General features: G+C 33.8%; 1 protein-coding gene and 1 long non-coding RNA gene across 2 annotated transcripts in view; both read left to right on the top strand.

Annotated features, from left to right (window-relative positions):
* Positions 1 to 260: 260 nt before the first annotated feature.
* Positions 261 to 26,059, top strand: part of LOC142518712 (uncharacterized) — a 47,326-nt gene continuing 21,527 nt past the window's right edge. Inside the window, exon 1 of the long non-coding RNA XR_012813627.1 lies at positions 261 to 684. This is a non-coding gene — a long non-coding RNA (uncharacterized LOC142518712). The remainder of the gene's footprint in view (positions 685 to 26,059) is intronic.
* Positions 12,816 to 14,145, top strand: LOC142543752 (dormancy-associated protein homolog 4-like). Its single transcript, XM_075651151.1, has 3 exons — positions 12,816 to 13,427; positions 13,517 to 13,601; positions 14,078 to 14,145. The coding sequence occupies exons 1-3, from the start codon at positions 13,142 to 13,144 to the stop codon at positions 14,103 to 14,105; spliced, it is 399 nt and encodes a 132-aa protein (XP_075507266.1). The 5' UTR covers positions 12,816 to 13,141; the 3' UTR covers positions 14,106 to 14,145.

Here is a 26,059-nt window from a genome sequence, read left to right as displayed (position 1 = left end):
ACGCACTTTGTTTAAAGCATGAAATATTTTAACAGCATGTTTTCATGAAATATTTTATGTTCAGATTTTGATTATGCAGTAATTATTTAAATTTAAAGAAATAATGTAATTATGCATGTTGGTTACGTTTGGAATTGGAAATGTCAAAGAATTCGAATATTGGGCTTTAGGAGAAGTTGAAAATGATTTGACTATATTAATTTTTTAGGTCAGTAGTACTGATGTCCTCCTTATGGGTCATAAGTTAATCTTGAAAATTATGAATGCTTTTGGGACTTGTAGAATTTATAAGAAATTATTGATGGTTATTGGTTGCTAGTCGAGTAAATTTTTGAGGATTTCATATAAGCAATAGCGATTCAAAGACTGCGACAATCTTTAAGATTATAAATGTACAATTTGAGGATTTTAAGTATCTATGAAAATGTAAGATTAATTATGAGAATTTATTTAGGATGCATGCTCTACATAGTTGGATTTAAGGATTGAATTGCAGGAATTGAGAATTTTAAAGATCTGATTGTAATTACTAATAATTTGAGGACCTAAGTGCAAAACAAAATTCTAAGGGACTAATTTCGAATTTACCAAATTTTGGGGATTAAATTTTGAGTTCGAGAATTTAAAAGTTTAATGAGGTAAAGATGGAAAATTTTATGGGGACAATAATGCAAATTTCGAAGAGTTATAGGACCAAAATGTAAATTTGGAGAACTGTAAGGGCCATATTGCAATTTTCAAAATTTTAAGGATTAAATGCGAACTTTTGAGGAACACTTGGGATTATAGGTATTTATAGAAATGTAAGACGTGTTATGGGAATTAATTTTGGGTTTAATAAACTTAAGACTATTGAACCTTATGATACGGGAAATCTATAAAATGAAATTGGAAATACTGAGTACTCATGGGTAATTGTGGAATTTTCGAGATTTAGAAAAAAAAATTGGACGATATTCGAGGAAAGTAAGAATTATTTTTACAATTTTAAGAAATTTGAGAACTTATCTAGTAGTAAGTGAGAATTGAACGGTTTAAATGGAGGAATTTTCGGTTATTTAGGCTCGAAAGAAATATAGAATATTTAGATATTTGGATTATAATGTTATAATGAATGGTAACTAAGGACATTGTAGGATGAATCAATCTTAGGCATGAAAATTAAGCGTTAGTGAAATCATGTTGTGGCAAATTAAGGATTTAAAGTGATGCCGATTTAAGGTAAAATTTGATCGGTTAGTTAAGTTATAAGGATAAACATTGAGTTAGAAATTTTTTTTGGGAATTTAAGTTTGATGTGTCGTAAGTTTTAACCAGGATCTTAACAGTTAGAATTATACCTTTGGGGGAATTTGATTTTTCTAGAAAGTTGAGTATGATGGATGGTTAGGTTACTCGATAGACGCATGTAAGAATTGAATTAGACACCTTATCTTGAGGAATTTTGAAAGTCATTAAGAAATTTGGGACTAAGCGGATATGTGGGCTGGAGTTATACTATCTAATATTATTTGGGTTGCATAAGCTTGAATTTCAAGATTTATAAGATATGTGTTCATACATAAGTTTTGGGTGAAATAAAAAAAAAAAGAATTAGAGGCGTTCAACATAGAGTACCAATGAACTAACATTAAGATTTTAATTGAGTAAGAAATCCGAAATCTTGATATGGGAATTTTAGAACTCTATGGCTGATATGAGCGAAGTTGAATTATTAGAGTAAGTTTATCGCTAACATGAGATAACTTATTAAGTTTTATACACTAGACTTAATTAAGCATTGATGATACTTAAGAATGCGACATTTGTTTGTTTCAATGAGGAAAGTCCAGAGTCTTAGGCCTCAACTATATTGTAGTTGGAAAGAAAATGGTTTAAGCATATAATTGAGACTTGAAGGGCTTTAAAATATTGGTAGAAGGTCGATGTTGTATAATTGGGTTTTATGGATTAACGTTATTTGAGGTTTAAGATTTGCAACAATTTTATAGTTGGGGTATACTCGTAAATAGTTAAGTTATATAAGTTTGGGCTGTAAGATAAAGATTCGATTCAAGGATCTTAGACTAATTTTGTTATGGAGCTAAGATAAGATTTAACTTTTAAGTGTATCACCGAGGATAGAAGTTGATCAGTAACCTTTGGTGCTAAGAGTCTTTAAGTTGAACTGCGTAAATGCTAATGTAATAGGTCGTTGAACATTACGGGTATAGTATAAAGAAGGTAACACATGATAAATTTGAACCACCAATTCTAATATTGGGAACGATGAGAAAAGTCAGAATTCGAGGTCATAGTAAAGAAAAGCTAAGTTACCATAAGTCATTTTAAGTTGCGATTCGCAAATGAGATTTTTGGTAGGCAATCTAATTAGGATTGAAGAAACGTAAAGACAGCCTAGGACTTAATTTTTATCAGAGTAGCGCAACGGTAGCGTGGATTGTTGGGATAATAGAATTAAGAATATAAACTTTTTGATTATCAAGGATAAGCGAATTTCGAGGACGAAATTCAATTTAAGGGAGGTAGATTGTAACGTCCCGAAAATCAGACTACGTATAAGCCATGCATAATTACTGTTATTTAAATTAAAATTATTTTTATGCATGAGAGTTTAAATTCATTCTTTTAAATTTATTGAGTCATGATTATTTATTTAAAAAAAATAGATGTTTAGTTTTATCTTTTCAGAATAAATACGCGAGGCCGGACCGGAGTTTGGAGATTAAATATAAGATTAATAATAAGAAAAATATTCCAAAATTTAAATTAAGTCAAGGAATAATTTAATTTAAAGAAAAATAATGTTTTAGGATTTATTAATTAATTAGAGCTAAGTTATTAAATAAGTACTTTAGGTTAATATTTAATTAAAGCTTAAATTAAAATATGTAAACAAGTGGGGATAAATTAATCTAGGTATAATATAGTCAAGAAATTAATCATAGCATTTGAATATTTAAATTTGAGGTCATGAATGCCATGCAATAATCTAACCCAAATTTAATGTGTAAATTCACTAAAATATATAATGAGAGTGCTAAACTTTAAGCAATTAAAATACAAGATTTAAACAATAAAATACCATGCAAATTAGCAATAATAATTTTGAGTCCAACATTTAAAATAATTCAAAGGTTAGTAACACCCCATTTAAACCACTCCTAATTACACTTCATGGTGTATTCATTTACCCTCTTAATTCACCAAGTAATGGTAATTCAAATATTATAGCACGCCACATTCATCCTCATCTTACTACCTAGCATACCAACGTGTATATGCAACAAAAATGAGGGAAAAGAATAGGCTAGCAAGGAATAAGAAAACATTTCAAACCATTCTACTTCTTGAGTTGTAACCTCCCACCTTAATGCATGTTATGACCCATTTAACACTACTTATAACATTCATCTTCATCACCTACATATCCTACACCTATATGCTCGAAAATATCAAGAGAAACCAGCTGCCATAGTCGTGTAAGAATAGCAGCAATAATAAGGAAAATAATGAAGAATCCTTCGGCAGCAAGGGGTGAAGGGAAATCAATTCAATCCCATTCAACTTCTTGCACTTGTAACTCCCCACCTAAATGCATATTATGACCCCTTAAGACCTCCTATATCATTCACCTTCATCCCTAACATCATCTACACTAATATGCTCGAAATTATCAGAAGAAACACAGCTGAAAATCGTGCATAGCAGCAGAAATAAAATAGGAAACAAAGCAAACACAACTCCGACTCCGTCGCTCGTATTCGTCGTATTGGTTTGTTTTCGTCTCAAAACAATTTTCAGGCATGTATATATTGTTTCTTTGCTCTTCAATCAAGTCATATTAGATAATTTTAAGCAGTATATGTTCATGAATCAAGCAGCATCACGAAAATGACAGCAACATTTAAGCAAAAATCTGCACAAAATTTCTTGGCTCTCTTGTTTTTCCACATCACGGTTTGGTGTGTTTTGGTTGCTTACAGGGAGTTGCTCGGTTCTAGGCACACATGGCTGCTACTAGGCATGAATTAGAGTGTGTTAGAGTGTTATTGGTTCATTGGTTTACATCCATACACGCACCAACAAAGTAGTGACAACAACTTTTCCTTAAGTGCAGAATTTGAGTCCAAGGTTTTATCATTTGGTGGTTTAAGGTGAAAGTTCGAATCATGGCTGTCCTAGGGACTGTAGCCACGGTTAGAACCCTTACAGACCATGTCTAGGACGTGACCAAGGTGTCCTTTCAAGGTTTGGTTCATGGTTCCCTCAAAATTTTTAAAACAACAACACAACAGCATAGTTCGAATTTTCCATTTCCTGTATTAGTGTGTCTTCGGTTTTGGGGTGTGGTTTGGATTGTGGTTGGCTTTTAGCCCTTAGCCATGGTTCAGGCCATGCCTTAGGATGTTGGTAAGAGTTCTTGGGAGGTGGTTCAAGCCATTGGTCAATAAATTTCAGAGTTTACACCACAAACGCACAAGTTGCCACTGCTGGTTTTTTTTTTTGACAGCAACTTTCATCTTCGGTTTTGAGGTTGGTTTGAGTTCTTAGTTGGCTTTTAGCCCATGGACTTGGACTGGACAATACCTTAATGAGTTAGGAAAGTCGTGTTTTTGGCCGTTCGTGATTTGGTCGAGTTTAGAGGTCGTACGAGAATTTACGGTGAAAGGTGCCAAAATGACTCTCGAAAGAGTGTTTTATGTTTTTGGATTCCTTTCACCTATTTTCGTGTTTTACAGTTATTATGCATATTTTTCAGTATGTTTGGGGTATTTTAATCATGGTTAAACGTCAGTTTAATGTTGGTTCGGGTTGGTACGAAGCCATGGTTAAAAATCAAGTTATTGTCTCTAATCGTCTCGTTTTTGGTTCTACTGTTAAGTTTTTTTTTTGTCAAGTTAAGATTTATTGCAGGTGTCACATATTAGTAGTAAGTCATAGCAAGCCTGGGAGCGATCCAACTCATCCGTTAAAAATAAGGTTATAATTATATTACGTGCATAAAAATATAAAATGTTTATTTTTGAGATATATGCTATATGTCTTGTGGCCACCTTATGCTCATGGGTTTGGAAGTCGGTAGGCGCAACCGAGGACCTCTCCGCCCGGTGACTTACGACCGGTTTATGATTATGTATGGGTACAGACATCCAGTCCAAGGGCTATGATTGATCTCTATCGCCCAGTATGCTGTGATTTAGTCTGATCAGGCGCTTACGTTATGTTATGGGCCACTTGCTTAGAAACATTATCTCTACCAGAAAATTATGATATGACATGACAGAGCTCTATTGAGCAAAGCTTTTACGTATGATTTTCAGATATGCACGTAGTTATAATTATTCATGATGCTATTTTCACCGTACTCTTTACGATACATTATTTTTACGTTGCATGCGATTTTATGATATATTTACTTGTTATTCACGATATATACATGTTGAGTCTTTAGACTCACTAGACTTGATTGTTGTAGGTGTTGACGAGGTCGAGACCGCGGGCGGAGACCAGTGAGTGATCTTTGGACAGCAGTAGTAAACCCGAGGACCTCATGATTTAATTTATGCACCTTCTATTATCCAAACTCAGTTTTAATACGTTGGACTATTTTTAAGTTGATGTTTACGTTGGATTATTTTTAAATTGTTGGTTGAAAACGTTATTTGCTTCCGCTGTTAATTTAAAGTTAAAAATTAGTTACATGTTTATTTTAATTAAATGAGATACGATAATTATTTATTTAGAAAAATTTTAATAACTCCGCAAAATTATGATTACGAAAAACGGGGCGTTTACAGCTTCTTTCCTGGCTGCCCCTTGAACGGCCTCTTAAACTGAGGTCGCTGCTGCTGCTGCTGCTGTGGAGCCTGATAGGGCCTCTTGCCCTGCCTGTCAGCCTCAATATCCCTCTGATCCTGCTCTGCCGCCAAAGCTCTTGACACGGCAACCGTGTAGGTAGTAGGACCAGCAACTCAGACGTCACGGCGCAAGACCGGCCGCAACCCATTCATAAAATGCCTCAACTTACTCTGGGCATCATTAGCTATCAGGGGCAAAATTGACACCCCCTCTCAAACTTCCTGACAAACTCTGCAACACTACCGTCTCCCTGTCTCAGGGTCATAAATTCTCTGGTCAGTCTGGATCGTACTTCTTCAGTGAAGTACTTGGAGTAGAATATCTCCTTAAAGCTATCCCAAGAAAGGGTCTGCAAGTTCGCTGCCACTGACATGCTCTCCCACCACTATCTGGCGTCCCCGGTCAGTAGAAATGTGGCACACCTGACCCTATCTGCATCATGCAACTCCATAAAGGCAAAAATCACCTCGATGGATTTAATCCATCCCTCGGCTATCATCGGATCAGTGGTCCCCGAGAACTCCTTTGGGCTCATCCGTCTGAACCTCTCGTATACTGCTTCTGGTCAGGGCTTCGCTTCTGTATTTGCCGCAGCCTGGTTCCCCGCAAACTGTGCGAAGAATTGCGTCATTCCTGCAAGCATCTGTGCCTGCATATCTGGCGGTGGAGAAGGACGAGCGTCTCTCCCCTCCTCTCGAGCCTCTCTATCCTCATCCATTGCTTCCCGGTTAATTATACGTCTAGGAAGCATACTGTTCCAACAATTACCCAACACGTAAACCCCATAAGCAAGAACATGATATCAATAGTATAAGATGCACGTAATCTGAACTTCAAACATGGACATGCTGAAATCATGACTTAATGTTTAATTCATAACATAATTCAAAACTTTAAAACTTACAGACTTGAGGTGTGACTTTGTGAGCTTCTTGCAACTGACAGTAGGCATAACCCTTTACAAGAACACCGCTCTGATACCAACTGTAACGTACCGAACTTTTAAACTACTTGAAATTTGCGGAAAAATAAAATTTTTCTTAATAAAAGGCAAACCTTCAAAATTCGATAAAATAAAACTGTTCATCCCCAAATATTGTTGCAACAATGATCCCAAAGTAAAATTTGTCAAAGATATTTGCTTAAAATCTCATAACCAATAACATAAATCAGAGTACTTTTAAACATTTCATAAAGCTTAAAACTTGGCGGTCCTCGGGTTTAGCCTCCCGCTCAATCCAAGCCAGCTCCTTGGTCCCCACCTCTAGTCTTCTCAAATGCATCCTCACCTGCATCGATCAAGTCTAGTGAGTCTAAAAACTCAACACGTATAAAATGGCAGTAACGAGTACTACATAATAAAATCACATGCAACTTCAAAATAGACGTACATACTTGAACTTGAACGTGCATATAAAAGCTTGAACTTACATACATACATAGACGTGCCATAACATGAAACTTTTCTTAAACGTGCTTGCATACTTGTACATACATGAACATACATAAACTTCATCATTTTGTGTAGAGGCATGTTTCAAAGCAAGTGACCCATACTTAATAAGCCTAATCAGACTAAACCACAGTACTGGGCTGACAGAGAAAAATCCACTGCCACAAACATGAGATCCCCGTTCATGCTTTAACGGGTGGATTGGTCCGCGTTCATGCTTTAACGCTTTCCAATCCTGATCTAAACCCGTTCATGCTTTAACGGGGTGGATTGGTCATTGGTCATGCTTTACCGCTTTCCAATCCCATATATAAATTGGTCACAAGACATTTAGCATACCTCAAAAACTTAAAATATTTTCTTTTCACATCAAACATACTTACTTGACGCTGAGGGATTCGTTGGATCTCGCTTGAGGCCACTGCTGCACACACTAACATGAATTTCAACACTTGACTTGCATAACTTAGACGTAGGTATTCCTGCTCACCACCGAATTAAATAGATGGCTTATGACATTATAGATCACTCGGGACTTGACCTCGTTAAATCATCGTACTAACCCATGACATCGAACCCCGAACAATCTCTAAAATGATGTGTGAACATTTCCCAAAAATAAAAGACATGAACTCACTATTTGAATTTGAAAAGAAGAGGAAACCAAATATTCGGACAGAAGAAGTGGCGCTCGGGCGGTAAAAAATTACCGCTCGGGCGCCGAGCTAAAAAAAATAAATTCTCGACAGTGAGGGTGGCGCTCGGGCGGTAAAATGTTACCGCTCGGGCGCTGAGTTTTCTGAAGCTCTACTCTCGGACAGGATGAGTGGCGCTCGGGCGGTAAGAAATTACTGCTCGGGCATCGAGTGTACTGAACTCGCGATATGCCTCTTAATACCCTTAACCAAAAATACGATTCGTGAACCAATCCATCGAGACTCATCCTAGGACACTATGACACTGACTCGACTCCATATAACTTCCCAAACGTTCCCAAAGAAATGACGCACCACACGCAACGTAATAAAACCTATAAACTTAAATTTTAACACCAAAATAGTTTTCACGACTACTCGTTCTTCCAAGAGCCTAAGGACGCGAAACAAAACGTCAATGACCTTCCCAACATCATTAACCACATACCTAAACGCAGCAGCAATAACCCGTCAATCCCCAATGAAGCCTGCAACCATAAAACTTCAAGAACACATCACTAGCATATATTTTCAGAAAACGCAGTTTGAGCAGTCCCACGAAAACGTCATAACTCGCTCAATTTTTATCCAAATATTTCAAAATTTTATATCAAATCGAAGGTATCAAAAAGTTCGACGATATTCATGTTGAAAGTTTTCTCAAAATCGCGAACGAAAAATCGCAGTTTTTAAAAGAACAGTAAAAACGAGATTTTCAGATCCAGAAACGTTCAAAATGCGATCTAAACAATTTCCGCTCAAACTTTACGCATCACACATGTATTTTTACGCAAAAAAACAATGCAACACATACTATGACATGATCGACGCAGAAAAAATAGATTATATGTGCCTTATGATGTTAAAGTTTACCGAACCGACGATACCGAAGCGGAGATGGCGCGAGGATTGATCTGGGACGATGGTGGATCAATTTTCTTTGAAGAAAATACACAAAAATTTGCTGGAAATTGGAGAGGGATGAGGCGGCTGCTATGAACTCAAGGAACCCTAAGTTTTCTTTTAAAATGATCAAATGGTAACAAGAGAAATGTGTGTGTGTTATACGTGTAATGGTGTGTGTAAAAATGTGTGTGCGCGTATGTTTAGGTGATAATTAAGGAGGGTAATAATTTGCTTAATTATTAATTAGCAACTAATTTAAAATACCAACTCTCCCTTAACTATAACAAAAATCTCTAATTAGCAAAATAAAATAAACAATGCTAACTTTAAAAGTTTTAAAATTCTAAAATCACTAAATAAATAAATTAGACTTTTAAAAATGTTAAAAACTTAATAATTCTTTCAAAATGCGCCATTCTCAATTAAAAATAAAATACCACATTTAAAAAAAATTGCCGAAATCGTAACCGGTCTCTTTTCCTCGATCCCGCGTCGAATAATCGCCTGAAACAAGAAATTCGAAAAACATTTAACGTGCAAAACATAAACATAATTAATTTAAAATAATGCAACTTTCACAAATTAAGCATCACTAAACTCATTTTAAATTAAATAGATGAATTAACAATTAAATAAATGTATGGGTTATACGTGTACTGAATTTGGGCTCTACAGATACAATCAAGAGCTATTTATTTAACCAATGATTATTTCGAGTATTTTCCACTTGGTTTAAAACAAAACTTGAATTAAACCAAATTTGATTTAATTCATCGATGTTTACATTCTTAGGACACGAGTTATTGCAGCTCATTGAGAATATTGTGTTCGAAGCACCCTCGTATGTACGAAGAACCAATCCTAACAAACACATATCATAATTATACAACAAATCATTAGCATATGAGCACATGAAAAAGAAAATATTTTATATTTCTATACCACCAATATATTGATCATTTTCAGAGAAATCATTCAGAAAATATGCAGCATCAAAATGCGTTGAATCACTCAAACGGTCACTGTGTTCAATGAAATTGGTATATTTTTCTTTTCCCTTTATTGATTCTTTATAGAACTTACAAAAGTGCTCGAAGGCTCGACAAATACAAGACCAATGTTCTAGAGTGCTGCATCTAAAACAAGAACTTTCAAATCATTTTGAGTGATTTTCATTAACACTCGTGTTCTCATGATGCCTTTTTAGTGGATGGTTCGTGACGTACTTTTGAGACGAGGTATAGAAGTAACTATCTCGGTTGTTTTCAAAACCACGGCCGCGACCACTTCCACCTCCACGTCCATGACTACGACCTCGATTTCGACCTCGACCAAAACCTTGTCTTTGACTTTGATATTGGTTTTCAGATTTAAATTCATTTTTACTTACAACATTTACTTCTGAAAATGTTGTTGATCCAGTGGGTCGGGACTGATGATTTCTCATTAGAAGCTCGTCGTTCTTTTCTGCCACAAGAATACATGCGATAAGTTCAGAATATCTCGCAAATCTATGCACTCTATATTGTTTTTGTAGAGTTATATTTGATGTGTGAAAGTGGAAAATGTTTTTCAAGCATTTTCGATTCCGTAACCTCATGTCCACAAAATTTTAATTGCAAGATTATTCGATACATTGTTGAGTTGTAATCATTGACTTTCTTAAAATCTTGGAATCTTAATGTATTTCATTCATCACGAATGGTTGGAAGTATAACTTCCCTTATACGTTCAAGTCTTTCCTTTAATCATTTCCATAAAGCCATGAGATCTTTTTCAATTAGATATTCATATTTTAATCATTCATCAAGATGTCGACGCAAAAATATCATAATTTTTTGTTTTTTCGTGTGGTGATGAGATACCATTTTCTTTAATTGTCTCATTTAGACCCAATGACTTAAGATGTATTTCTACATCGGGAGTCCATAGCATATAATTTTTTCCATAATGTCGAGTGCAACAAATTCGAGCTTTGCCAAATTTAACATGGTGGTACTATAAAAATAACAATGCATTTTATTATTTAAGTTCTAAATCTATTAATATGACAATACAAAGTAACAGATAAATTATAAGTAAAAGAATTCTTAAAAATAAAGAAAAATACGAGACGCATATTCTCCGATAAATACAAGACTAATTAGTATAATAACAAAAATAATTATATAAAATACCCTTGAAAGAACTATCTTCTTCTTTCCGAAAATTTTGTTGAAGAAAATTTTTGGGGAGGAAGAGTAAGTTTAGAGTGATTAAATGTGTTTGTAAAATCATATTTATAGGATAAAAACTAGCTGTTTATGACCGTTACAAAATCTTAAAAAATAAATGTATGTATATGTAAATTTTATAGTAATAATACGATGTATATAATGTTAATCATGTTTAAATAATTATATATATCACATCACATTATTATAATGAGGTGTCAGAGACTTCTTTTATATAATATTGTGATATTATACAAATATATATATATACATATATATATATAATGAGGTGTCAGGATCTCCTTTTATATAATACTGTGACATTAAATATAATGAGGTGTCAGGATCTCTTTTTATATAATATTGTGACATTATACAAATATATATATTTATATATATATTTATTATATAACACAATAAAAATATATAAACAGTGAAATAATCACATCACATTATTATAATGAGTTGTCATAGACTCTTTTTATATAATAACATGATATTATTCAAATATATACAATAAATAAACACTAACACAATAAAAATATATAAGCAATTTAATAATATAATCACATCACGTTATTATAATGAGGTGTCATAGATTCTTTTTATATAATAACATGATATTATGTATTAAATATATACACAATAAAAATAAATAAATAATAAAATAAATATTCTTATTTTTGAATATTGTTACCTTTTTCTTGTATTTGGAGTTTGGAAAAATATGGGAAACCTTCGTGCATCATGTTGATAAAGTGTTAAAATTAAAAATTTACGGTAAAAAATAAATCTCAAACTCACAAAATATATTAAACTACACATTTTATAAAATTTTATCTACTCAATTGTGTTTTTCTTCACAAATTGAGAGACTCATTTATAGAATTTCTTTGAAAAAAATCCAAAAATAAATACATAATTATATATAATCACACAATAATTTTCAATATTTACGACTCGTATTTTCAATATTCAATAATTTTAGCTCTTATTTTTTGACAAATATCATTATATACCAAAAATACTGATAATAATTAATGACAGATGAATTATATAAGTAAAAAAAATATTGGTTTCGAGATCTAATCATAAAAGATCTAATTATAAAACATATTCATTGGCTAAAAAAACTCAATCATATGACAAATCTATCCATTATAAAAAAAAAAAGAGGGAAATAATTAATAGCTATTGCTAACTACTTACTAAATATGTCTAACTACTGAATAGGGAACCAAAATTTTTGGTTAGTGACTTATATATTTTTCATTTTGGTCATGTTATCTTTCATTCAATTCATATTTTTAGTCATTTTAGTCAGTGATGTCCGGTGCGCTATGTCGACATTCTCGTAAAACATAATCAAAATTGAAAAAAAAAATATAAATTTAGTAGTTAAAATTATGAATTGATCGATAATATTATAAAGATAATAAAAACATATGCATTATATGACATCAACTTCAAGTAATTTAGCCATGTCATTCCTATACTATAATTTATTTAACACCATTCACATTTCTTCAAAATAAAACAATTGAAAGAAATTTTTTAAAAATATAGAATAAAATATTTAGACTAATAATTATTATTTAAAAAAAAAGAAGTTTACAATCAATGGATTCTTCGGTTAACATGTTCCCGATAGATAAAAACAAACTGGTCTTCACGAATTAATGTCACAATTATGTGTAAGATTCCGCTTCCCCATTGAATCTTGAGTGGCTTAAAACGAAGCCGTTTTAGCCGGCTGCCACACACAAAATTCCCCCATTTCTCCTCTCCAATAAAAGCCATAATCTCCTCTATCTCTTCACTCTTTTTCTTTCCAAAAAAATTATTTCATTTCAGTTTTTTGTAGCAGTCGTATATCAGGTGGTTCCCCAGCTGAACACATTCTTCAAATTCCACGAAGATCACCTCTTTTCGGTTGTTACAATCCAATCCAGGAAAAAAAATAACAAAAACAAAAAAATTTGAAAAAATAATCTCCGATCGGAGTACTTACGATGGGATTTCTCCACAAGCTTTGGGATGAAATGCTGGCCGGGCCCACACCTGAATCGGGCCTGGGGAAACTCCGCAAATACAACTCTTTCTCCGGCACTAGATCCGCGGCTGATCCGGCGGCGGTTGCTCACGATGACCACCGTGTCCAGATCTCTCGCAGCATTACCATCATCCGGAATAACAACGCCCCTGCTCCTGCTAATCGCAATCTTATCGTCTCCGTTGACTCGCCGTCCGCACCATCTTCTCCTGCGAGTTGCAGCACTCCAACATCTCCATTTTCACGTAAGAATAACCTCGGATCTTGTATCACTACTTTGTTTGAAATTCATCTTCTTTTTGTCGAGTTGAGTTGAATCTGGGAGCATTTTCAGCTTCTACTCCCGGTGGAAATTTCAAGAAATTAAGTAGGAGAAAATCAGCGGCGGCTGACCCAAAGGGTCTTCATGCTTATGATTGGTTCGTTTCCTCCCCCCTTGACTCATTTTAATTAATACCCATTTCTGTTATTCACAATTTAGGGATAAGCAAATTATTATTGGGAACTTTATTTAATTTATCCAAACTAATATAAATAAAATCAACTAAATGATATATTTTGAGTAATCTTTCATCCCAAGAGTATTTTATCAAATTGATTTAAAATCAATTAAATTTTACGCCCATTTGTTAATTAATTAATTGTATATTTTTTTTTTAAAAAAAATAATCAGATGTATAAATAACATTCTGATAAAATTATTTCATTCGGATTGAAATAACGTCTGTTTATTGATAATTTTGAACAAATTATAGTTTACAAAAGCTACTTATTATAATTTTATTAAATCTTATTTCTCATTATCAGTTTTCGACTCATTTTTCAATTTAATTTTAAATTTTAAAACAAAGCATGTGATAGATTTTATCTGATGATTAATTCCTTGCGTTGCCAGGATTATACTGAGTGGTTTGGACCGTTGAGAGTGAAGATTTTCGCTGATTATATATATAAAAAAAAATAGATGCAAAAAGAAAAAATAAATCATATGTAAATATTAATGCAAATAAATAAATAAAAATTATATAGGTTTAATTTTGGAGAGGAAAAGAGTTGCTTCCAACTTCTTTGTGTGGAAAGTGATGTCCTCTATTGTAAATTTCTTTTGAAGGCTAGGTTCTTGTACATATAGGATTTTTCTTCTTTTATTCCACTGTGGGATCATGGGGTTTGTGTGTGTATATCAACCCCTGATTATTCTATTTTCTTGAATTTTCATACGTAAAAATCTGAATTAGTTCTCTTTTAATTCTTTACACAATTTTTTTTAATTTATTTAAATATGTTTGTTTAAGTTTTTGTGCCAAAACCGAACACTTACATGCAATAAACCTTAATTGAAGCTTGCACTTTCCCATCTCGTTCTAATCTTTTCCTAGCCTACATGAGACTCCCTTTAGGATTTATAAACATCATCTCCCTTCCCCTTAATGGTAGCGAGACCTTAGGAATCATAACGCGACTCAAACGTACATTAAAAACTTCAAGACTTTAAAATAAATTATTCAAAACATTAATAAAATTTTATTATCATGTTTTTCATTCAAAATATCATAAACATGCATAATATGGTTTGAATGATACAAAAAGAAAGGTTTAGAATGTGCTTTGGCGTTTGAAACGTTCGAAATATGAATACCGAAGCAGTGGAACGTTGGTGACAAACGGATAATGATTTCTACCTTTTTTTTCTCGACAAAACCCATCGAAAACCCACCTCGGAATGCAAGGAAACCGAGTAATCATTGTTGGAAGGAAGAACATGGAAGAAAATCGAAGAATGGAGGAGAAAAAAGTTCGAAACTTCCTTGGCCAAGGTCCCAAGTTACGGTCGATTCCTTCATCAACTATTCACGTAAATTTGTGTGCGTGTTTTTCGGTGTGTGTGTGTTTAGTGTTTAGGCTTATATATATATATAAAGACTTTCTAAATACTTAATTATTAAGCTTAATTAACTCTAGTTTTAATTAATAAATTAGGTCCATTAAGATCTGATGGATCGGTTCTGACACACGCGAGTGTGCTTCAAACACAATATTCTCAATGAGCTGCAATATCTCGTGTTCTAGGAATGAAAACACCGATGAATTAGTTCGAGTTTAGTTTTAAACCAAACGAAAAATATTTGAAAAAATTCTTCGTTAAGAAAGCTGATTAATTTGAAAGTCATTTACCTTGTGTGAATTGAATAACTGGAATGAGGGGGATCAGTTCTTGCTTGTATAAGTTCAGTTACGGTGAGAACGGAACTGATATCAGATCGAACTGATCAAATCAATTAGAAAACAATAGTTAAACAGTTAAGCACACAAGATATGCTTATGAATATTCGGAGACTTCAACTGCTCCTACGTCACCCCTTCTACCACCTCGGGTAGGATCCACTAGAAAACTTTGATTTATACAACACCTTGTACAAACCCACTCATCTTAGGACTTATGTTACTGCCTAACTGAACTCCTAGCCTAGACTGAAGGCAGCACCTTCCAAACAACACTTGTTTAATGTCTGTGCTAAAGACTACATACACAAGTTTAACGTCTTTGTGCAAGACTCACACAACTTTTCAATACGCTCAATTTTCTGTATTTGTGACCGATTATGTGTGCGTGTGTGAGAACTGATACGAAAGTGTTTTCATACACTGATGGAAATGTGCTTCTAATATAAGCTGATAACACTTTGAAGTGTTCCCTCAAATCTGGGCGGATTGCTTATTGTAAGCTGATATGAATTGAGCGTGCTCTATCTTCCTCTCTCTGTTTTTCACACACTTTTTGTTGATGGTCTTGATCTTGTATTTATCGAGGCTTCGTGACCATTCTTCAAGACTCATCAAATATGTCCGTTGAAGTTTGAATTTGTTCCTCGATATTTGTGTCTTGTCCTTTCTGACTGCCATTCTGGAACGTCTTGATTTTATGCTCTGATGCAATTATCATTATTGTCCTTTGACTGGACAATTGCTTTCCATAATGCGCGCAGCTGGATTAGATAAGCTTGTCGTGTTCTGCAAACTGATCGACTCCTAACCGATGTCCTGAGCTGGTCAGTTGAACTGGTCTAGAACTGGTTTGGTGAAATCAGTTGGCTCGTCAGCTGAACTGATTTCACTGCTTCAGTTGAACTGATCAGCTGGGATCTTCATCAATTGAGCTCTTCATTAGCTGGTTGTGTTTCTGAAGGTCTTCTGCTGAACTACCTATCAGCTGGATAATCAGTTGAATTGGTCTTTGATATATCAGTTGAACTGGTTCATTTCGGTCAATCAGTTGACGCTTTCAGTTTGCGTCTCGATAGCTTCAGTTTAGACTCGGTAGCTTTCTGTGCACTTAAGTAAATTCATTAGAAAGAAAATAACAAGTTTTGTTAACATCAAAATCAAAATTGCGAACATGAAATGTTCCAACAAAATCAATAAAATCATTAGGTCTTAAATTTAAAAGATTTAAAAATACTTATTTCCAAAAATCCCTTATAAATTACATAAAAATCATTGATCCCACTAATTAATTTAAATTTGATTTTAAAAATGTAATTATTCTGAAAATAGTTAAAATAAATATTTTCTTAACTAAAAATAAAAATTTAGCTTTTAGATCTTTAACACATTAATCGTCTTCGGTTCTCTATCTCCGGCCAACTATCAATATTCGTCTGAAAATTTTTAAATAAGCAATCGAGCAAAACTACAGAATTATTCATTTATTCACTCAAAATATATTATTCATGCATCCAAAATCATTTAATTGAAATATTTTAGCAATTTAATAATTTTCATGCATGTGATTTACGTAACCAGATTTTTGGACGTTACAATGCTGAAAGGAAAATGTTTTGGCCCTTGTCAGTGTCATAAGCATTTGTTGTTGCATAATACATTTGGAATACGACGAATGACACGTGGCATCTTGAACGAATTCATTTATGACAATAATACTAACTTATAGTCGTTTAAATTTGAACGTTGAAGATCATCTATAAATTGCCATTTCTATCTTCAGCAAACACTCCTGATACTAATGTGATCAACTATCTTTTACTCACTCAGAGCCCTGCTAACAATATTTTGAAGCACACACTTAAAGTTATATAAAATTTCCTGAGATCAATATGTCTTGATTCATACTCACTGATATCTCAGTATTCATTTTAACATTTGAATGAGTTATTATAATTAATAGAAAGAATATTTATGTTCAAAACTCTGTGTAAAGTTTTGTGAAGCTATTGCTAAAAGTTTCAATAAGCAGTGTTTAAGTCCTACTGTATTTACAAAAGCTGTAAAAACCAAAATCTTTTAGTGAATATCTTATGAAAATAGAAGAAGAGTAGACGTATAATTATTTTGACCTTCGAACTTCCAGTAACAATTCTCGTGTATTTTATTTTATGCTCTACTGTTTTTCACTATGTTCACAAAGTTCGGTGGACTTATTTGAATGTCAAGATAAAACTTCAGCTGTTGACACAAGTTGAGATTATCAATAGTTAAAACTAGAAGAAAATTTTTAAAGATTTTATTTATCCCTCTAAAAATTTCCACCGATCTTAACATATTTTGTTTTATAAAATATCTAAATAATAAAATAAATAACCGCTTTTTATTTTTTAAAGGAGCCTATTTTTAAAATTTGCCTGACTTAAAAAATATCATATATAACTCTGAACCAGCCTTCAAATGGTTGTTAAAATCGTAACCATCATTTTTTAGTAGCAGTTTGGTTTGACTCGACGACCCAAACTATTGATAGACAGTCTATTGTCCAAGTCGTGTAAATTTTTATCTCATCGATATTATTAAATTATTCTTCAATTAATAATTCTGTTGGCTTGTGTTTATTATAGAAGTGTGATATTTATAATTTTTTAACACATGACATGCATAACTATAAAATATATGCAATACAATCGACGGGATATATACATATATATGTTTTGAAATTTACAATGAAGTATTTTTCAAAAGAGGTGATGTAACATCATGTACCAACTGTAACATCCCGTTATAAAATAATTACTATTACTTTAAAATTTGCTGAAAATAAAAAATTTTCTTATTTAAATAATAAGCCCTCGCCTTATGAATTTAAATAAAATGATCGACTAAATTTTTGAAAATAATCCAAGTACAAAATATTTCCATGGCATAAAAAAATATTATTCATCACTACTGTAAAAGTATTATCCAAAACGAGCATTTGAAAATACTTGTTTGCCAACAAAATTTTGAATAAATAAAAATCAGTGTAAAAAGTTTAACGTGCATAAAATCCTCTCATAACAATAGCGGTTCTCGGGTTAGCATACCGAGCAAGCTCACTGGTCAGCACCTCATGTCTCCTCAAAAGCATCAACATCTGCATCGATCAAATCTAGTGAACCTAAATGCTCAAAAAGCATAAACCATGAAAAGCAAATAGTACTTAATAAAATCACATGCATTTGAAAGTAACGTGTACGAAATAAAATGTGAACATACATAAACATAGACGTGCCATAACTGCATAAACATTTTCATAAAAGTACTTCCATAATAACATACATAATCATACTTAATTTTGCGTAGAAATATGTTCAAAGCAGGTGGCCCGTGACATAAATCGTCAGATCAGACTAAATCACAGTACTGGACTAGTATGGATCACCACAGCCTTTCGACTGGATGTCCACTCCCACATACATAAATCCCCGGTCATAATTTACCGGCTGGAGAGGTCCCCGGTCATGATTTACTGCTTCCAATTCCATAATCATAAATCCTCAGTCATGCTTTACTGAGTGGCCACAAGACAAATCACATACCTCCAAAATAAAAAATATTTTTGGACGTCGATTATACTTACAAACGTCGTGGGCTTCGTTGGATCTCTCTTGGGCAACTAGTGGAACATTCTAAATAATTAATTCATAACAACCCAAAATTTCATAACGTACATGTACGACTCCTGAATTAAATAAAATAGCTTACGACCTACCGAACGACTCGGGACTCAAAACATACTTAGCCAACGTCTGAACCAACTCTCCAAGAGCCTAAATTATCCCCGAATCATGATCGAATCACCTTAAAATGTGGACCAACCACCCATGCAATAAAACTTCCCAAGAAGGCACGCTTCGACACATAAACGCTTCTAACGACTTCATGCTTAGACCGAAATGAACTGGACCCGAACCAAGCCCTAAACTCAACCCTTAGACATGACTTAAGCCCACTGTCAAGCCTTTTTTTAACTCAGGAGCAGTACCCATGCCACGAAAACGCAGCAGCCGTGCAACTCCCACCCAAGAAGCACCAAGCGCAGCTGCTGTCAATTTGGGTCCAGCCACCTTCTCGACCAACCTATGCCTGACCAACACCACGAGACCCTCCCTAGGACCCTAAGGTGTGACCCTAGCCACTGCCCTTAGCCCTGGACCGACCCAAGCCTGAACCCAAGCCCACAACCATGACCATGCACTCATGAAGGCCAATTCTGTGCAGCTACTGGTTTCCTGGTTCCAGCCACCTAATTTCCACTTCAGGCCATGAACCTGTTAGAGTAGGTGCCCGGCAAGCCAACTTGTGGCTCGGGCTTTATTGACTCTAATGTAAAACAATCTTTATTTTAATAATATTTTATTATTTTATTCAATTATGACATTATACTTTATTTGTATACTCATGCAAGCTGCATAGATAAAGTCTTTAAATATACAATAGGTACCATGAGGTCTCTGTCGCAACGTAAGATCATGAAACTCATTAAGAAGTGTACCGTATATTCTAAACAGGTTCCTAGTCGAATTAGCCGCCTAAAACAAGGATAAAGGTCGCTCGAGCTTGAGACTAGCATTTGTGGTGTAAACGCCATGTTTCATTGGCAAGAGCATGGAGATGTCCATTCACACAGATGGGTGATCATATGATGATGCACTGAACAACCCTCCCTTGGACTGTCCAAGTGGTTCTCACTTATCGAGTGAAATAGTCCGAAGTTATGGTTGTACACCATTAGTCATTTGACCCGGGACAATGTAGGGGCTATACGTACTAGCATGCACTTTGATCCGTTTACCGACTCCATCGATGGTCATCAGGTGGCGAGGTTGTGTGTAGTTTTGAAATACTTAGGAGCAAATGCATTGTAGTCAGGGATTCACCGTTCGCTACGGGTGAAGATATCCTATGTGATCTGATGAGTTAATAGTTCAAGGAGTCTCTGACCAGAGCAAGAAATGTGCTTTAGGAAAAATGTGTTTTCCTAGTTGCACATACCATGCCACTATTAGTACTCAAAGATAAATCACATCGTTATCGAATTCATATGCAACTCTCGGTATAACAATGGTTACAGATTCGATCGGGATATATGTGTTGAAGGGACCGTACTGTACACTAACCATGAATAAAGGTTCTTGCAGGCACTATCAGTGATACCTAGGGATCATGGGGCGAGTTACTAGACGCTCTTACTATGATCCGATGGGTGCAATCAGAAATGAGTTCTGACATTCTTGATCAAAGAGTTGATGAAAAGAATGGGGCTAACTAGGGTAAGCCCGAATAAGAATAAATGTTATTCTGAATCACATGAAGATGTGAACCCACGGCTAGCTGTATCCCTGAACCATTGAGAGTCACACAAGTATCGGATTATGTATTCCCGTTGAGATAGTCAAATTTCAAGGATTTGGAATTTGACGACTATAGTTTGATGGAGACCAAATATGAAGCTTATAAAGGAGTTTATGAGCTGATTCCATAGGATGGAAGAACTGGAAGTTGGCATGATTGCTAAATAAGAAAGGAGAGTGGAACTACCTGTTTTGTGAAGGAGTTCACTAAAACTTGCAGCTGCCAAATATGGTAACTGCCATATATGGTAAGTTCTAAATTTGGTAAGTGAAAATTTTGATCTTCGAAATTTTCGATTTTCATTATATGAACAAGATTTATATCATTGGTATATCGGCGCTCTCGGATCGTCGATCAGGGTTATAATGAGTTCGGAATCATTTTTTAGTGAATTTGAAATTTACTAATTAAATGATTGTACTAGTAGTAGTGACTAATAACATGCATAAATTCTCATAAATATTCTAGATGAGTCTAAAATTAAATTAACTAATGAGTTATTTTATAAATTAAATAATAGTTATTTAATTTAATATACATATACCTGTATATTTTATATGATATTATTATATCATGTATTATTAAAGGTTAATTAATATATTATATATTAACTATATGATAGTTTAAATATAATGAAATTATTAGAATCCTTGTGGGAGATGGACTCCTAATTAGATTAGGAGTCTCACTCTATAAATACACCATTAGGGCTCAATGTTGGAGGATGAAAAATTGCACAAAAAGACCACTCCAAAACCTCTCCTCCCTTGAAAGAAAGTCACGGCCACTTCATGAAAGATGTGAGAATAAATTTTTGGCCAAAAGCAAATTGGATTTGCTTAATTATTGATTGAGAATCAATAATTATTGGTAAATGATTGATTAAGAATCAATAAGCACAAAAAATTTAAAAACCTTCCCACTTTGAAAAGAATCTCTCGGCCATCTAAAAATTTTTGGCCACCTTGTTCTTCCATCGCCACGCCGCCGTCGTTGCATCATCTCCGGATTTTGAAAATTCGGATATCACACTCTCAAAGCATAAATCGTTTGGCTTTTCTAGTGCAAACCAAACGAGGAAAACAGTCTCTGATCGTGGACCTAATTAGACGATCAAATTTAAAGAGCCGTTCGTAGGGATTTACAAGAAGGGATATATCCGCCTATACATCGGAATAGTTTTGAGTCCAGCGTTAAGAATGCAAAGGTATAATTCTTAGAACACCCTATGAATGTTTTTGAACACACGACGCCCAAGAACAAAATTTTCAAACTTTCGCTGCGTCTTGGATGCGAGAATACGATGTCCCAATAGAACCATCATATCTGACTCATCCTAGACCCTAATACATGCCCCAGACCACAGCCAAGAGCCCTAGTCAAGCCATATAGTGAGCCGCACGATCAAACCCAAAAACCGCCCTTACATCACGTAACTTGCCAAAACTTCATCCCACGGCTCCTGCTGCACCAGACCACTTCCAGCCCCTTCCAGTTCACTTAGTAACATCTAAACACACCCTAAATCATATCCAAACACAGCAGCAAAGATCCAGCAGATCCCAATAATTCCTGCAACCAAAAACTTGAGAAAACTTGAAGAACATGCACAAATTTTCACAGCTTGAGTGTTTCACAATAAAAATAATATATCCCTCATTTGATATCCTAAAATTACGAATTTTCTATCGAATCAAAGATAACATAGAGTGCTACAAATCATATGTTGAACATGTTTCCAGAAAACCAAACTATAAGTTATAGAATTCGAAATAACAGAAGATGCAGGGTTTTGTGACACATAAATTTCATAGCTTGTGCGGTTTTACGATAAAAATCATATCTCCTTCGTTTCGTATCAAAAAATTATTAATTTGCTATCGAATCGAAGATAACACAGAGTGCTACAAATCATATGTTGAACACATTTCCAAAAAACCAACCCATAAGTCCCAAAATTCGAAATAACAGAGGGTGATGGGTTTTGCGACCCAAAAATTTTCAGAAATCGTTTAAACCATAATCTATCAAACTTTGCATACAACAAACAAATTTTCATGCATAACATACCTCAAAATACATAATATGACGAGATCGATGCGTAAAAGAAAATTTTATGGTTGCCTTTTCGTTAAAACACATGAAGATAATGAATACCGACGCGGTAGATTACGGGGGATGACCGGGAGGCGCTTGCTGCATGTTTTCTTGCTAGAAAAAGAACGTGAATCTTCAGAAATTTGCAAGGAAGAGGCTGAGATAATGGCTGCTGAAAGAAGAGCTTAGAACCCTAGTTTTCCACCTCCAAATTGTAACACGTGTGTGTGTGTTGTGTGTGCGTGAGTTAGAGGATTAGATTAGGGTTAAAAAAATGCTTAGTTAACTAATTAGTAGTAAAATATTATTAATCTAATTATTTAAACTCACTCAAAGATTTGATAAAATAATTAAATAACAAATTTTCAAGATTAAAATTTCTAAATTTCGAAAATAGTTAAAATGAGTTCTTAAAAATCTTATTTTAACTTAAATACTTAAATATATAAATTAAGACATAAAATTCATTATAAAATATTTTACACCCAATTTAAGGATTAAATCCCCAAATTTCCATATTTTACATTTTAAAAACTTAAAATCTTATAAATCGTCTAATAATTTAAATTGAACTTTAAAATGCTAAAATTTATAAATAATTTAAAATAACAATTTTTTTTGCTTAAAATAAAAATATAACATTTTATTAAATCACTTACATCGTCTCCGGTCTCTTTTCCCCGATCTCGCATCGAATATTCTCCTAAAAAGCTAAAACTAAACATTTAATTTGCATAAAAATAAACATATAAACATTTAGCATCAATTAAATCATGTAACATGCACCATTTAACTCCTTTTAAATTAATTAAATAAGTTAACAAATTAAATCATGCATGGGGTTTACTGTACTGATTTTCTAGCATTACAGTTGATCATGAAAATTTAGAATTGAAGTTAAATGTACTGATTGTGTTAGAATGTGTAGATACATAATATATATATATATATATATATATATATATATTTTTGAAATTTACAAGAAAATATTTTTCAAAAGAGGTGATCATAAAAAATGAGAGTTGAATTTAAATGTAATGATTATGTTAGAATTTGTAGAAATTGATAAAAATAAAAATTTGAAAATATTCGTATTGGGAAAGAAAATCCCAGTAAGTAAAAACATGCAAAGAAAACAATTCAGAAACAAAATTGAGTTTATACATCGGGCCCAAATTATTAATTTCATCCCTTATTATTATTTTTATCATTATTTTCCAATGAAAGAAGTATATACACTTGAAATTATGTTGTAATTGTAAACATTTTTTTAATAATCAATTTGTTAAATTCAAAAATTTGTATAGAGGGATTTAATAAACACTTTTAAAATTTCTTTTCAAAACTTGAGCTGACCTTAACATTTATTGTGTTGGGGATCGATAAAGAGTTTAGAGGGGGTTGTGGTGAATAAACTCTTTCCTTTGTTGATTGATTTTGCAAAGGGTGCTAGAATCCTGTAAGAGATTATAGCTTATTTTGTTCAAGAGTAAGTCCAGCAGATCACAATAATAAGTGCGAAAACGATCCGATAGAGTACGGTGAAACACAATAAATAGTAGGCAGTAGAACAATGGTTGTTTCTGGATGTTCGAAGATAAAATCTTCTACGTCTCCCCTTCTTCTGTTTCCAGAAGGTATCACTAAAAGACTTTGGATATTACAGTACAACACTTGTACACACCCACTTCAGTAGGGCTTACCCTTGGCCTACTGAAACTCTTAGTTACACAACTCAGTAATAAAACGAATACAACAAGGTTCTGGAAAAGACTCTTTTCCAATTTACAAAATCTTCTCAAAGATGTAGTAAAGTGTTTATCTTGAAGAGATTTATAAAACAACAGCACAATATGATCTTAGAAGATCGGATATTGATAATAAAACGTGTGCTGCTTTTTTGTATGTTGAGCTTTGAAGATAAGTAGTTGATGATAGCTCAAACTCACGTTGGAATAATTTTTGTGTCGATAAAGATAATGGCGTTATTTTCTATATAGTATTGAACCTAATATATATAGAAAACTAGAGTCCAACGTCTATATTCAGAGACGGCTTCTGAGACTTCTGAGCAAGATCAGCTTTAGTACCTAAAACGAGTCATGCAGAAAGCTACGAAACAATCAGTCTTGTTTCATACCAATACTGGTAAGGAGCGTTAAATGTCTTTGTTCAGCATTAATGGTGCAATAAATACTCGTACTAGATAAAGTAACGGTAACATTTAATATAGTAACGATCAAATAAAAGTCGTTAAGTTCTGATCTTGTATAAGCCGAGTTCTGCTTCTGATTATCTAAGTTGATAAGTACTCGAAGCATACTGCTTTGTTAAAGTGATACGAGAACTTCTGCTTTTATACTATCTTCTGGTTTTACTAACGTGATCTACTAGTTTTGACTCTCATCACCACAATTAAATTAAGTCTATCGATTTTCCCATTTGCGGTGATGCCAAAACCTAGAAGTTATTATGATGAAAAGAAGCAATTATATCAAAAAGACAGATAGCAATTAAACCAAATAATTGATAAGAAAATAAGCAGTTAAACAGAGTTCAAAAGAGAGTTCAATCAAGTTCAATCATCGGCTCCAATGTCTCTGAACATTGTATCCTCATTCTGAGGATCTTGGCTTCTGAAAGAAGATTCTGCAAGATGTCCTCCAGTTCTCCTTTCTTCTGTCCTTCGTTCCATGTACCTATTGCTTCCCCCTTTTTGGCATCAAAGCTAGTGAGCAATTCATCCACTCGTCCAGTAAGAGTGATAATGCTATCATTCATCATTTCCAGAAATGGGGCTTGATTCGAAATCCTCTCATTAATGGCTTGAAGAGACTGAGAGTGGGACTCAATCTTGGCATCGATTGATTCAGGTTTCGAATTAGTAGCTACAATTTTAGTTAAGAGAGCGAAGAGACGTCTCATGGGCAAACACAGTTTGAATGACATCAAATTGACCAAGAACGATGTTAGCGTGACCAGTCAAAACATTCTTCCTGAAAAGGTTGGATTCAACTTCAAGCTTAGCCAATGATTCTACCGTGTTAACGACATATTTCGTTACGCGTTCTCGGAAGAATTTGGTGGCTTCAAATTCACCAACATGTTCACAGGATAACTTCTTGATGATTTCTGAAGGTCTGTCAATATTTCGTCT

This window comes from Primulina tabacum, chromosome 1 (genome assembly GCF_025594145.1).
Source record: "Primulina tabacum isolate GXHZ01 chromosome 1, ASM2559414v2, whole genome shotgun sequence".
NCBI lineage: Eukaryota > Viridiplantae > Streptophyta > Magnoliopsida > Lamiales > Gesneriaceae > Primulina > Primulina tabacum.
Note: the sequence above shows the minus strand (reverse complement) of the source record. Positions and strands in the feature narration are given on the sequence as shown.

Excerpts from the sequence above, each read along its gene's own strand:
- LOC142543752 (XM_075651151.1), top strand. The coding sequence starts at position 13,142 with ATGGGATTTCTCCACAAGCTTTGGGATGAAATGCTGGCCGGGCCCACA. Across the intron at positions 13,428-13,516 it reads TCCAACATCTCCATTTTCAC|CTTCTACTCCCGGTGGAAAT; the intron begins GTAAGAATAACC and ends GAGCATTTTCAG. Across the intron at positions 13,602-14,077 it reads GGTCTTCATGCTTATGATTG|GATTATACTGAGTGGTTTGG; the intron begins GTTCGTTTCCTC and ends TTGCGTTGCCAG.